Source organism: Leptonotus elevatus, chromosome 2, assembly GCF_054856555.1.
Source record: "Leptonotus elevatus isolate MCC_2025b chromosome 2, RoL_Lele_1.0, whole genome shotgun sequence".
In the NCBI taxonomy this organism is placed as follows: domain Eukaryota; kingdom Metazoa; phylum Chordata; class Actinopteri; order Syngnathiformes; family Syngnathidae; genus Leptonotus; species Leptonotus elevatus.
The window spans coordinates 3,735,984-3,750,983 of record NC_141240.1 but is presented as its reverse complement, the minus strand read 5'-3'; the positions used below and the strand labels follow the sequence as shown (position 1 = coordinate 3,750,983).

Here is a 15,000-nt window from a genome sequence, read left to right as displayed (position 1 = left end):
GAAGCCAGACGTAACACCACCGTAACGTAACCGTATCATGATCCTGATAGTAGACTTGATGGCAACACACACTGCAGTATATACTTGCTATTCCCCGGAAAAAACGGCCGGCAAGAAAGTGCACGCGAAGGGGCAATCGCAGTGAAACTAATCTGTTGTGCAAATCCTGTTGCGTCTCCTTGCACGCAGGGGACTGTTACACAAAAAGAAAAACTGTAGTTGAAACATTCACATAATTGTAAATAGTACCACAGTTGCACACATTTGTAAATAGTTTGCCAAATTGTTGTGTCAAATTGTTACACTGTTGAATGTAAATAAACGTATTTTGCTATCAAAAAACACTTTTTCATTGTTGGTGGAAATGTTTTACATAAGTAAAGCACTGTTTAGATGTTTGTGGCATCATTCATGGAGAAAAAAAAGGTGTCAAATTCACTAGAGTGCATGAAATAATATCGTTTCACTAAAAGCTTGATTTCTCCGTATTTTGGTCCAAAACAAGAGCATTTGGGTGAAACTAACCATTTTCTATTGTTGATTACTGAAGAACGGAATAAGGTAGAAACAAACTCTTTTTTTTTCTGATGAAAGATGAGAGTTCAATCTTTCATTTGGTAGTATGTGTGTTTCCAAAGTCCAAACACAAAACTTTCTGTGGACCTTGAAAGATCAGTCAAAATGCTTAAATCGGTTGGCACCCACAGCATCCCTTTTCGGAAAACGTCTGGCAGTTAAAGAGTTAAAAAAAACATTTATGATGTAAAAAAGGGAAGCAATTTATATTGTCATACTTTAACTGTTTAATAAAACCTTTGCTTCCAGTCCCTGGGATTAGCCTGTAAAAAAAGCTCCTCAAGATTAGAAAGTGGCTCCTCAAATGAAGTCTTTGATTTGCAAAACTGCTCAAGAAAAAAAACTATATTGCGAACCTTGCAAGTTATGCAACGGGACAAAAGAGAGTGCACAAAATTACAAAAATGATGGGACGCAATAAAAGAGGAAGAGCAGAAAGTGACATAATTATGCATTGCAAACAGGTGGCCGTTACCTTGGAGAGCTCAATGCGAAGCTCCTCAGCTTCCTCCTCCGTTAGGCCAGGTGGGAGTGGGCTACCCGAGTTCCCCAGCGTGCCTTCCGCAGGAAAATCAGCCAGGTCCACGGGCAGACCCTTGTTGGGGGAGTTCAGGTTGACATCTGTACCACAAGAGACAGTGAAGACAAACGTAAAATGTGAAAACATACACACATCCATTGATTAAAAATTACATATTATCTGCATAACAAAAGACAATAATAGAGATCTTTGTAATGGTATTATGCTAAGGCAGTATTTTTCTTGCATAAAAAATCCAGAGTGTGCCTAATTTCGGGGCCCCTCTGGGTCTAAAACCGCTTGATATCCTGACTTATTTAAAATAATGAAGTTATCACATTAATTACTGTATAGACAAGATATTCTCTTCATACTGTTGAAAGTGGCTCAATGAGTCAAGTATCCCTTTAACATCAAGGCTTTCAGAGCGCACGACATTGCAGAAGCAAATTGACTCGCTGGGCTCCCAGAGATGAGAAATGTGTGTGCAAAGTGGGTTTGTACAGGCAAACTGCAAGATCCCGCCTTGCAGTTGATGTAGTTGTCCGCGCATGTAGGCATTTGGAGACTGCCTTGCACCCACAATTGTGAGTCACTCTACATATGTTTTTGTGTTTTATCAATCAAAAATGTTAACAGACAACAGGATAACAGAGAGCTGCCTAATGTTATTTAAGGAAATCCAACCTAGATTCCTGTTGGATGACATGGTTTACTTCAATTCATACCACAAGACAATGACAGTGTTGTCTCATGAAAACACCTCTTTGGGAAGCCATGTTCAGCTTTCTTAATTTTGACACTAACATTAACATTAACATACAATTTAATTTTGATTTTAAAAAACTACGAGGCATGGAAAATAATTACTCAATTAAGCCTTGTGTATATGTATTTTACCCAAGAGTAATATAATATTTACCACATGGCATAAGCGCAAAGTTTTCAGTTTCAAAACCAGATATTATATCTTTGGGCTCAATCAGTATACGATGACTAGTATTACAAAAAACATGATGAATAATGGTTTCAGGTTCAATGTTGAAAAAGAACAATTTACATCAATATCTGCAAAATTGGAGAATGTGACATTACAAGGATAAATATTATACAACATTTTGAAATTAATTTCTTTACACTTATTCGCAACACAGAATTTAAAGAGCCACAACCATGCTTTACTCAATTTAACGTCTTCCAGTTGCAAACTCCAAATGATTTACCTCTAAGTGAAATCCTATTTTTTACTTTCAAGTATAGGCTTGTTAGAGCATTTCTTGTCTGTTAAAGCAATACCATCAATTTTAAGGTCAGGCATTAGAATGCTAACTTTCTGATAGATCAAACAGGATTTCATCAACATTATTATGCCTGCGGGTTAAAGGTGAAAGGTTAAATGATTGTCATGCCCATCTAAGTAAGGTGAAATTCATTCTCCGCATTTGACCCATCCACTGAGGGAGCAGTGAGTAGCAGCAGGGGCTTGCGCTCGGGGATCATTTGGTGATCAAACCCCCCAATTCCAACCCGTAATGCTGAGTGTCAATCAGGGAGAAAAATGGGTCCCATTTTTATAGTCTTTGGTATGATCTGGCCGGTGATTAAACCCATGACCTCCCATTCTCAGGGCGGACACTACCACCCGGCTGGTGAGTGGGCAATGCTTTTGTAACAGAAGAAAAATATTTATAGATTACTGGGATCATTTTGATAAGTATAGAGATTTCCATTATCATCATAAAAAAGATCAGCAATAAAAGTTATGCCACTTTTAATCCAACCTGCCTTTTATAAGCTTTTTCTACCACTTGTAACATCACAATTATTCCGAATAATATCCTTGTGTGGTGAAAACATGTGGACATAACATATTTTCCATGCAAGCAAATCCTGCTCATAGAATATGGAGAGCTTAATGGGCAATATAGCTACTGAATAGTTACATCCAAGTAAAAACCTCAGACGGCTCTCACAAGGAGGTACTGTTGGAATGAGCCGGACGTGACGTCCCCGTGGCTTTCTGTGTCAGCTGTCAACAACAAGACGGCCTTGCTACCAGTTAAGTACCAATTTGCTTTTCAAATGTCACCTAAGCAGATCACATTTGCCTTCATTTCAGTACAGGACACAATTTATTTAAATATGAGGTGTTCCAATGTCATGTAAATTCGATCAAATGTGCCAAACACGAACTTTTTTCCCCTTCTTTTTTTTTTAAAGCAGCATTGCATGTAGCATGTAGCATGTAACAGCGAAATTGTTCGGTCTTGTCCGGTCCTGAAGCAACTACAATGACACATATTTACACTTTCACACACAGAAAACTATTATATGGACGTAATACTGTATTTATTTCAGATTTAAATGGGCATGTATGCATATCGTGCGACGCTATCGTAAACTACAGGATAGCCACTTTGCACATCAGGGAACATTTACGGTTACCTTGGCCGACGGGATCCATTGCGTCCACTTAATTGGGCTCTTCAAGTTTTTGTTGACTAACCTGCACAGAACGTCGTCCGCTCAGCATGTAGCGGACCCGCTGCTCGAATTTACTTGAAATGATCTCACCCCAGTGACAGGGAAACAGCTTCGTTTTCTATGACTTGAATGGCGGTTGGCACAAGGGTCCATGTGCATCATCGCCTCCTACCGGACTGGAATGTGGATGCCGTCAGTCACAGATGAAATGGTACAATCAATCTTTGACCTCGTCTTTCGGTTATGATGCTGGCGCTGACTGTGAAATCCTCATTCTAAACTTTCATGTTGCTTTCCTACACGCCTGATTCAAATATTCAGAATCGTTAACAAGCTTCTGCAGAATTTGCTAGATGGCTGATCGTGTAATTATGTACAATGCATTTATGTCCGTACAAAACTATCTGAACACAGACTTTCTCCTTACTCGCTAGGAAAAGCAACATGAAAGTTTAGAATGAGAATTTCACAGTCAATAAAGGGTTACCCTTCCTTCAGGAGGGAAACATCTAAGATGCATGATAGGGGCCATCGAGAATCGGAGTTGGTGACAAAAACTTATAGTCTTTTAGCACCCTCTACTGGTAAAAAGTTAATATAACAGCTACTAGAAAATTACTTCCACCGAGTGACAGACAATATCTGAACAATTTGAATATTAAATTTAACATGTATGTCTTGTCTTTCTCAGCGAGCGCCTAGAAAATTAAGACGGGGGACAAGACACAGGACTTGAGAAACAAGTCATTGGACGAGGCAGAGAGTCAGTATATGCAACTCTCAGCAATAATTATTATTAATCTAATAGTAAATACCTACTTACAGTATTTTAATGTCATTCACTTTCTAACATACCTTTCAAATTTATTGTCATTGAGTATTCAAATTTGAAATATCATATCCTTAAATGTTTAGTAATGAATTGTGACAATTGTTAACCTAAAAATAAATAAAAAAGAACAACAAATGATCCGGGCACCTCAGATGCAGTGAGGTTAATGACTAGTGAGGCGCGACTCCTTTGGAGTCAGACATAAAAATATGAACCCAAAATAGAATATTAGCTTCATCTTCAATTTTGACCAATACTGAATTTCAAATATGGTCAAAATTGAATTTTTTAACATTTCTGTTCAAAACTTTTAATGATTGTTTTAATCAATGCCACAATGTTCAACGTGGATTGCAAGAAAAACAAAAAAACTATTTAATATAAGGTTAAGTTCATTGTTGTTTTGCAAGATATCTTTTTTTCCCTTTTTAACATTTATTTTTATTTTTTAAATGTCTTGCCTTTATACTTAATATATTATGAAATCCCGGATTATGAAATGACCTATGTGTCTGGTACTGCATGTCTGATGTTTCTAGCAAACCAATCTGCATCAAAATTGGTAAGAAACTGACAAGTTATGATCAATTTATTGGAGCCGAACAGTGACCTCAATACAAGTCAATGGAAGCGATCGCTGGGGACTCCCGGTTCAAGATGGCGGCTAAATCTGCACGTCCACAAACAGCAGAATCTATGGGCCTCTTTGGATTCTAATTTTTGCGTCAGAAATGTCCTTTCTTATCCTATCCAAGTGAGATGACCCAAAAATACTTGGAAAATAAGAGCATTCGAATGCTACAAATGCTGAGGAAAGTTGCGCCTATGTTCCACCTTTAGCAAAGGTTACTTCTGACCAACCTTTACGAAAGGATATTACCCACAATTCTTTACGACAGAAAGATTTAAATTAACGGCACCGATGTTGTTGAAAGACTATGCAAAGACGCTTGAGTTTCACCCTCAATGCTCTAGAATTTTGCCCATAAGTATCTTTACAATAGCTTTTTTATTTGCCCATTTATGACTCAAACGAATTATTCTAATTATCAGATTAACACTTTAGCTGTTCACAATTGGTACTCCTGCAATTCTCTGGCAAATAGTTTTCAAACATTCAGATTCGAATTTCCTGGCCTTTGTCTTGCAGATGTGATGTCATGTGCGCATTTTGTATGTGAGAAGGGAGTGTGCAGTTTCATTTTTCGGCCACACGTAGTAGTAGCGATTCGAAATTCAATTATCTGCATAGAGCAGCTAGCTTTAAGACTAAAGTCAAATAAGATTAACCTTTTCTTTTTTCAGTGCGGGCCATTTTGTATTGTATGCATACTAGCCATGAGCGGGCCACCCCAACTTGTATCTAATACATGGATTTTTGAAAACCTTAGGCCACCTTGCCAAAAATCAAAAACTTTTCCAGAAGTACACTATTTTTATGAATTCCCTTCTATAGCAACCCACACTAAATGCAAAGATTTGACAGCACAACATAGGAACATAAAATTAATTAATTTATGAATAAAGAAAGTTCAAGGAACCCAGGTATGAGAATAAAAGAGATGGCTGACGGAACTACTCATTAAAACTGAATAAGTGAGCCACTGCAAGAGTGTGAGTAAGTGAACAGTGTGTGTGTGTGTGTTGTACATGTGCGTGCACATTTTATTCAACACAAAAAAGGGAGTTGACGGTTGAGAAAGTGTTTCCAAGTTTTTGTTTTGCAAACACTCTGAGATAGATTTGCCCCCCATCTAGCCACCCCAAGCACAAGACACTACCTGTTAACTGATATCACAAGCAGCAGACCAGCGACTGGCGCCCATATTTTACAATTCTGAACAATGACAGCGTAATAACTAGAGTTGTTTTGTGTACCATCCTTAATTAGTGTTTTAACATAATTTCTGGATGGCATCGACCAGCTTCCAGTCGCGAAGACAAGGTAAACTAGCCACCGCAACAACTGTGAATACTATGCATTACAGTAGCACACCCCCACTTGGCAACTTCAAAATAAAAGCCTACCAAGGCATTGGTGTCCACGCACGCACACACACACACACACACCTCATTAGCGCACCCCTTCTATGAACCAGCCCCAGCTGTTAATTGGAAAATTTTAATTTCCAAAAAAGTGGACATTCAAGATACTTAAAATTAGAGGTGGCAAATCCAGGTGCAGAAAGTAAAAATCCTGCCACAGTTTGGCTTTAGCCCCTTGCGCTAGCTAGCTAGCTCCCTAGCAAGTAAACGAGCACCATGGGTGCTAGATAGGGAGCTAGCTAACTAACACCTGAGGCTAAAGACAAACTGTGGCAGGATTTTTACTTTCTGGACCTGGATTTGGCACCTCGATCTGCTTCAATGACACTCAAAGATGTCATACGTTCGAACAATTTTAACGCATGCCTCCTCTGTATGGGCAGAGGAAAAAAACAACTCTTTTTTTAATTCCATCCATCCATTTTCTTAACCGCTTGTCCTCACAAGGGTCGCTGGAGCCTATCCCAGCTGGCTTCGGGCAATAGACTGGGTACACCCTGAACTGGTTGCCAGCCAATCGCAGGGCACACAGACGAACAACCATCCACACTCACAATCACACCTATGGACAATTTGGAGTGTTCAATTAACCTGCCACACATGTCTTTGGAATGTGGGAGGAAACCAGAGTACCCGGAGAAAACCCACACAAGCACAGGGAAAACATACAAACTCCACCCAGGAAGGCCGAAGCCCGGACTCGATCTCACGTTCTCTGCACCGGGAGGCAGACGTGCAAACCAGTCAACCACCGTGCTACCCTCTTTTTTGAAGTCTTACTTGATAAATAATGATACAGTGTTGTAAGCCCAACCATTTTTTTGGGGCGAGTGGGAATTGTACCTACACCCTGTGGAACTGCAGCTTAATGCTTTACCACTGAGCTGAAACTCTGGGCGGCTGTGACAGCTCAGTGCAGTATTTGACTGCTAAAGAAGTGAGGCACGTAGACCTTTTGAAAACTAAAGTACTTTTTAAAATATTTAACAATAATAACACTCACACAGAAAACCCGCCTTTCCTTTTCCCTACAACCCTCGCACTCGACTTGGGAGCAGTTTGCAGTCTAATAAAAAAAATTGCGGTAACACGGTGCATTCTGCCTCTATTTACCGCACAATCAAAACCGGACATTTTCCTGAATTTATAAAACCTGTCCGGATGCCCGCACAGGTTATAAAAAAGTGGACATATCCGTGCTAAAAAGGACATTTCGTCACCCTAGTCCAAGAAATAAATGCCAGGGCAGATTTTGTGTCCGAGTCTACCACACTGTGCAAATGTCTAGAGAAGAGTCCAGAAAAATTAAATCTGCTGCTTTGATGGTTCCAATGAGCACACTAGCCTCCATCATCCGTAAATGTAAGAACTTTGCAATCACATTGTGATACATTTTCTCTTGAGATTTGAAGATGGCTGTGCACTGATGCACCAAATCCAATCTGATTGAGCTTCAGCGATACTGCAAAAAGGAATGGTTGGAACTGTTCACAGAGAGGTATGAAATACTTGTGCTATCATATTAAAAGCTTGATGTGGACGCATTTGCTTAAGCCATGCAGGTGTCCAAAGACTTGTCTGCAATGGATGACAATGAGTACATCACACATCAGTCTGGACGAGACCACACCCCCTCTTGATCTTTTCAAACATCTTTTGTGTTTTCTTAAGTTAATACAGAAAGCTTGATTGTTTTTAGCAGTTTATTTTCAAAGTACATGAAAAACATAATGTGAATGTGGTTAGCATAGCATAACAAGAAACAAAAGTGAATACATGAAAGTTTAACGTGGTTCACATGCTCAGATCATGTGATCATGCCTCATTCCAGTCAAAAGTACACATGCGCGTGTAATCTGACTAACATGGCATTGCCAGAAAACCAAGAGTATCTGGCCATCTGGCCTCGCACCCCCCCCCCCCCCCCCACACACACACAGGAGCACCCTGTAGATATCAAGTATAAAATAGACAATAAATATTCAAATAGATATAAATTAACTCATAAAAGGCCACCCGCCACCATTCATTTGCACCCTTGGAATGTGAAGCTAAGACTGCATATACGCATGTGTGTTGGTGTTAAGCAATAGGGCATCCGCGTGTCCCCACGGCGCCACGAACTGATGGAACTTTGTTGAAAGGAGAGGGACGACCGTTGATGATCACATGACGGATGCAACCGTGGAAGGCTGGTGATGTAGTAACGCCATCTGGTGGACATGATAACAGTGGAGCAGACCATTTCTTTCCCTTTGACCAGATTGACAATGTTTGATTGAATGAAAGGGGACACTGGATTGTACTAACCAGGAGGTCCTCCCAGGTAAACCACTTCTCTAGCGCCTGCAGAGCGGCCATGTTTGGGTCCGGCACCATGCTGACTGTCTGCGTCCACATGGAGCTGCAGGACGCTCTTCTTCTTCACCACTGGAGACCAAAAGAGCGGCATTGAGCCATCCAAGGGAGTGTGGCGGTGGCGGCCATCTTGGTTGTGTCACTCACCTGAAATGGTGTGCCAGCGTCCATTGCAGAGCGCCTCCTCTGGCACCAATGACAAGGAAGCATCACCTTTGCCACTGTTCATGGACAGCATCACCTGAACACAGAATAACAAAGGCGCGTTTCCGTCACACGTTCCAGAACGACCTCACTTGGCCTGGCCTCCGTTGTTTCTTCATGACAACAGGCACCAATCAATTGGGGAAGGAGTGAGACGGGATCAAGTGAAATGTGTAAGCCTCCACTAAAATTTCTCTTTCACATTTCACACAGAGGAAAAATCCACTTCTAGGTTTAAGCCAGAGAGACAGCTAGCTGCCCGCCTGCCGCCGCCATGACAAAAATAGAGTATATATTGTGCGTAATGTTGTTGTAGGTTTGTTATGTTGTATTTGCAGTGATTTATGTTGACTTTTTGCACCCTCTAGTGGTAACATGTGTATTACGTTTGTCTCAATTGAGTTGACGTCAGTTTTCAATGACACTCCTGAAGAGCAACAAGTACTTGGTGGAGCGTTGGCCCAAGTAAGGCTGCCTGTAAGTGAGTATTTGTGGTCAATTGTATAATTTTCTGTAAGCTAAAAAGAGCTAATAAGTCAAGTCGAATATTTTGGGTAATTCAAATGTTGGTAAAAAATGTGTTAAGAACGAGTCATTGAAGATGTTATCATTTTAGCCTTTTATGCTAGTGGACTTGAGTTTGCTAACTAAGCTATGTTAGCATACCTTGGTTGTGTTATTTACTTAATTAATTCAGAATGTATGTCTTAAAAAACGTAAAAGTGCACTTATTGGTGTGATAATTGTTATTTCTTTACATTTTGTGATTGGTATATTCTAACAATGTTAGTCAGACATTTTTAGCGCTGTACTAATGTGTTGTATTGTACTTTGGTTTCAGTTTTACATAAAAGAGATAAAAGATGCAAGCAACGTCTCGTCTGTTAACTGTCTGTCGAGCTGGACAGGTGCATCGCTTGCAAAATATTTTTTTTTACCACAAGCTTCTCTATTTTATCCTTATTTGGTACATATGAAATTGTAAATATGGTTAAGTATTATTTTAAAACACAACATACTGTATGTATCTTTCCAATACGTAAGATACTATATTTACTGGGTGGAGCGAATGAGTTAGAACTCATTGGACGCGATTTGCAGCAAAAACAAAAATGAAGAAATGTCTGATTGTGCTCCCCTGCATTTAATTGTCCAATATTAATCCAAATGAAGTAGTTTGCAGCAACTCAGTTTCCATTTCCAATAGTTACCAAATCCAAAACAGATCCAACATGAACACGTACACGTACGACCACAGTAAAAAAAAACTGCTTGCCCGGTTCACACACGTGCCAGTCATTACCTAGAACTAACTACTTTATCCTTTACATGGGCACATGCGCCCAAACCTAGGGATAGAGGAAAAACAAAAAAGAATGTTATAAGGCTACAACATGTGGCGTGTATTCTTATGATGTAGTGCAGTTGGCATCGTGCCCTTAAAACCAGGAAACGGACATGTGCAGTGGAGTTTCTTGCCATAACGATTAAGGAAACTAGGGAATCAGATTTGTGCCAAAAAGAATCGAGCAACTCTTCTTGAAGCGTAAACAAAACTAAAAATAATCAAGCAAAACTGCTTGAAGTGTAAACAAAAGTTTTTGCTTCAAGCACACATTTTTGAAGTGCAAACAAAAACTATGACTTAGAAAAACGTTCGCTCTCGATCACTTTATCTCTCACTTACGTTCCCCGTTTTGCTGTTTAGGCTTACTCGTTTTTCGTTTACACTCCCTTGTTTGCGCTCCCTCATTTTGCATTGACGCTTGTTTTTTTTGTGTTTTTTTCTTTTTCTTTTTTTTCTAAAAATAGCTCAGTATTGTTCATTCGGTAATGTCATCATCATTGCTCTTTTTTTTTTTTGTATGTGGGTGAGAATGTGTATGTGTATGTGCGTGCGAGTGTGTATTCGTTAGTTCACCAAAAACCTATTAAAAACCATACCGTTCACCTATACCGAACACCGCCGTCAGGAGACCCGAGGAAGGACCAAAGAAAACAAAGGAAAGTGAAATCCAGCACCGACCAGACACCACCCACCGGGCCACCAACCAGAGTTCTTCACCAACCTCAGAAACATCTAAATTCCAACAAATCCAAAAAATCAGGGAGACCTCAAGAGACCAAAGGAGAGACTGAGGAAAGGAAGGAAGGACAAACGAAGCAGAGTGAGATCCAGCCTCCACCGATTCAATGACCTGAGGAAGAAGCAGATTGTGTCTGAGTTTCGATACATGCTGGTGGGGTGGATCTGGCATGCATGAGAATCTCCACCAAAGAGGGGAGCCGTCGACCCCTGCCAGGACAGAGCAAGCGCAACACCTCAGGGCCCCCCAGGCCGCGGCAGCGCCAAAGGACGACCCCCGGGCCCCGCCAGGGCCACCGGCCGGAGAGCAAACCCAGGAGGAGGAGCGCCCTCCACCCCAACACGGCCCGCGCCCCCAACCCAACGCAGCAGGACGGGGCACTGCAGGCCCGCCAGGCACCCCACCGGTTCACAGCCCCCGCTCCCCCCACGACCCCCCGCCCCCCATCCACCCCAACCCAGCCCCAGCCGCCCCCAGACCAACCGGCAGAGAGGACACCCGCGCCCACCCCATCGCCCGCCGCGTGGAGGGACGGAACACCGGGGGCAGAAGGGGAGATGGGGGCACCAGAGGAAGGCCGGCACCCCCGAACCCCAGGCCTAGCGGGGAAAGGCCCTGGTCGTCACTCCAGCGTTCTTAGTGAAAGCTAACCCCTGTTACTGAGTCCGCCTGCTCGCCGACTGGCGAACTCTACCCCTAAACCTTGAATGTGACCCCACCCAATGTATATACAAGTGTGTGCGTGTGTGTGTGGTGCATTAAAATTGGGAGAAGGTGAACCGGAGCAGAGGGAAATGATATCCCCACGCTCCGATCCACCCGCCTCCCAGGCATGTCAGTGAGTGTATGTGGTGCATTAAAAAGATAAGTAGGGGGGGGACACGGACAGGGGACCGCAACACTGCTCTATACCGCGGTCCTCAACCGATGGCACCCCCCCCCCCCCCACAGTTGTGTGGTGCATTAAAATTGGAGGGGACGCTTGTTTTAACAACATATGGATTTTAACTTGGGATGCAAAAACAATCATAAATAAATAAAAACAGCAACTATATAATCAACTAACATCTGATGAAAGGGTGTCGAGTTTATCTAATAAGATCAAGTATTCTTCTTCTAAAAGCATTAGAGTTTTTTTGTGGAAATATATTGAATATTATTGGGGGGACTAAAGACAATTTAGTATGGATCGGATCGGTATCGGCAGATACTGAACCCAAGGTATCGAATCGGTAATGAAAAAAGTGGATCGGAGCATCCCTAATTTTTACACTACCCATGAGACAATGAATGGCCCAGGTAAAAGGAAACCCCTTCTGGACAGAAACTAATAGCCCAAAAGTAGGCTTCAAATGAAGATTGTGACTTCAATTAGTTAAGCAACACGACATTAGCTCACTGGACCGCATCGCATGATCGTACAATAAATCTTACCTATCTACTTAAACTGCTTTCTTTCCGTCCAATTTGAGGCTTCTGCATGTTAAGCAACGTTTAGTCTGTTCCACACTGTGTTCCAAAATGACACGAAAGTTGCAACATAGACACGCGTCGTCGCATAGATCGGTGCATCTGCTACATCCGGGTCACTGAGCTGTCACTCAAAAACAATCAGCCAATAAAAATGCATTCCCTATTAAGCCCACCCACCCATGAGGTTTGTGCCAAAAGTCAGAGGCAAATTTCTGAGCGTCAACGCAAAATGAGGGAGCGTAAATGAAAAACGAGGAAGCGTAAACAGGAAAACGGGGATCGTAAGTTAGAAATGATGTCATCGAGAGCAAATGTTTTTCTAAATCATAGTTTTTTTGCACTTCAAAAAATTTTGCTTGAAGCAAAAACTTTAGTTTACACTTCAAGAAGTTTTGCTTGATTCTTTTTAGTTTTGTTGCTCCATTTTTTTTGGGCACAAATCTGATTCCATAGAAAATGCCTACATCTGTCGGCCAATCAGATGACAGTGACATCATGAACCTCCTCGGCCTGCATTCTGGTAGTGTTAATTTCGTTAACAAAAACTAAACAAAAATATTTTCGTCAACATACATTTTTCACTGGACCAAAACTAGACTACACTAAAACCCTCATTGATAAATTATAACTGCGACTAAATCAGTATAAATTTTCGTCAACTAATGAAGACGAGATGAAAATGTGCTTCACTTAATAAAAACATTTTAGTTCATGAACAAAGAGACACTGTAATGTGACACACAGTGACACACCCCCTTTCAAATCTGCAGCTAGCGAGTGCAACATGCACAAATAAATGGGACAGACAGGAGGTGGATTCACACTGAAAGGTTACAAAAAAAAAGTCAATTAAAAAAAAAAGTCAATTATTGTTCTAACGTAACATTAATCCAACGGCTATAATGCCATCCATCCATTTTCTTAACCGCTTGTCCTCACAAGGGTCGCGGGGGGCGCCGGAGCCTATCCCAGCTGGCTTCGGGCAGTAAGCGGGGTACACCCTGAAGTGGTACGGCTGTAATGTTCCAACAATAATGTTAATCCAACTGCTAACTAATGCTGGCTAATTTACTAGCTCGTAGCATGGAGCCATAATAGCCACTTGTTGTACTGTACTTGTACTTTAATTGTGTGAGTTGTTTTACATCAAAAAGATGAGGGAAAATTTAACTCATTCAAACCCAAAAACGTGTAAAAAAGTTTTTAATACTTTGTCCTTCCCTCCCAAAATCTGTTTACACGTCTTTTTATGTTTTTTTATGCAAGAGCAAAAAAGGCTTTGCAGCAGCTTCTGACATGAAGGGGTAGATTATAGCAATGGTAAAAAATGGCCAGCAGGTGGCAGCAGAGTATAAGAGATCAGCCAGGGCCATGTTGCAACGTTTTGACAGTGTTTTCACTAGTAATGTGAATATTGACAAAATTTAGCTGTATTCTAATTGCTGCAAAACGGAAACAGATAAAAAAAAAATCTGCAGAGACCCTAATCTTTCTTTTGGTAGGTTCCATGTTTTTATAGCAATAGAACATTATATGCGGCCTTGCAAAATCAGTCAAAATCCAGGAAAACAGACGGGAGCAAAGGGGGTTGCTGCAGTGAAAATGGCTGGGAGTGAATGAGTTCATGTTAAATAGATCTGAAATGTTCAACATTATCTGCTGCCAAAAAAATATACAGGGGTAAAATGATTGTCCTGACTAAAACGTTGACAATTTTTATTGAATAAAATTAGATGAATACAATTATGTTTTCTTGGACTAAAAAAAAGACAAAAATGCTAGATTTATAGTCGACTAAAAGTTGACTGAATAAAAACGGGATAAGGTTGACTAACTATAATAAAAACTAACAAGCGTGATTGAAACTGGACTAAATTAAAAAATGGCGGGTACAATGGCTGATAAAATTAACACAAGATTTAGTTTGGCCTCAAAATGGTGTAATAGAAATGCGACCACATAGGGCAGAACCAAACCGTACAATGGAAAAAGAGCTCATGAGTGTTATTATGACACATAGGGACGAGATCTAAGATATAATGGCCTCCTGCAGTGTCACCTCTCCTCTGCTCAGCGTCAAGATCAGATGCTGGCCGGACGTGGTCCCAGCATGCAACAGCACCCCAGAGTCGGACACCGGACGCACTTCCAGTTGGAACTCCAGGTCGCCACCCAGGACCAGCAGCTCATCTGCAGGAAGTGCAGGAGTCTGCAGTCATCACACGATAATGCAAACAACAGCAGTGACAAGATGGCTGCTCACCTATGACCACGTGTCCTCCATCGCCTGTGAAGAAGGCACCGGGCTGCACAGGCTTCTTGAAGCAGGGGACCACGCCCTGACTGTAGGCGGGGCTTCCTGCGGGGCTCTCGTTCAGCGTCAAGTCACGAATGCAGCCGACGAAGCCAAACGGGGTGGC

The 15,000-nt window shown here is 41.4% G+C and overlaps 2 protein-coding genes across 12 annotated transcripts in view; both read right to left on the bottom strand.

The window, feature by feature from the left end:
• The window catches only part of tpd52l2b (tpd52 like 2b), a 28,913-nt gene extending 25,178 nt beyond the window's left edge, over nt 1–3,735 (bottom strand). For 4 of the 10 annotated variants that reach the window (XM_086068442.1, XM_086068443.1, XM_086068446.1 and 1 more), the window contains exons 1-2: nt 3,542–3,735; nt 1,052–1,197 (exon numbers count right to left, since the gene is read on the bottom strand). In XM_086068442.1, coding sequence (XP_085924568.1) covers nt 1,052–1,197; nt 3,542–3,560 — 165 coding nt within the window. In that variant the 5' untranslated portion in view covers nt 3,561–3,735. The remainder of the gene's footprint in view (nt 1–1,051; nt 1,198–3,541) is intronic. The other 6 variants (XM_086068444.1, XM_086068445.1, XM_086068449.1 and 3 more) reach the window with 2 other exon arrangements.
• Nucleotides 3,736–8,411: 4,676 nt separating this feature from the next.
• The window catches only part of lama5 (laminin, alpha 5), a 166,193-nt gene continuing 159,604 nt past the window's right edge, over nt 8,412–15,000 (bottom strand). For both annotated transcript variants that reach the window (XM_086067181.1, XM_086067182.1), the window contains exons 75-79: nt 14,844–15,000; nt 14,640–14,770; nt 8,964–9,057; nt 8,769–8,888; nt 8,412–8,671 (exon numbers count right to left, since the gene is read on the bottom strand). The exon at nt 14,844–15,000 is cut by the window's right edge and continues 144 nt beyond it. In XM_086067181.1, coding sequence (XP_085923307.1) covers nt 8,541–8,671; nt 8,769–8,888; nt 8,964–9,057; nt 14,640–14,770; nt 14,844–15,000 — 633 coding nt within the window. In that variant the 3' untranslated portion in view covers nt 8,412–8,540. The remainder of the gene's footprint in view (nt 8,672–8,768; nt 8,889–8,963; nt 9,058–14,639; nt 14,771–14,843) is intronic.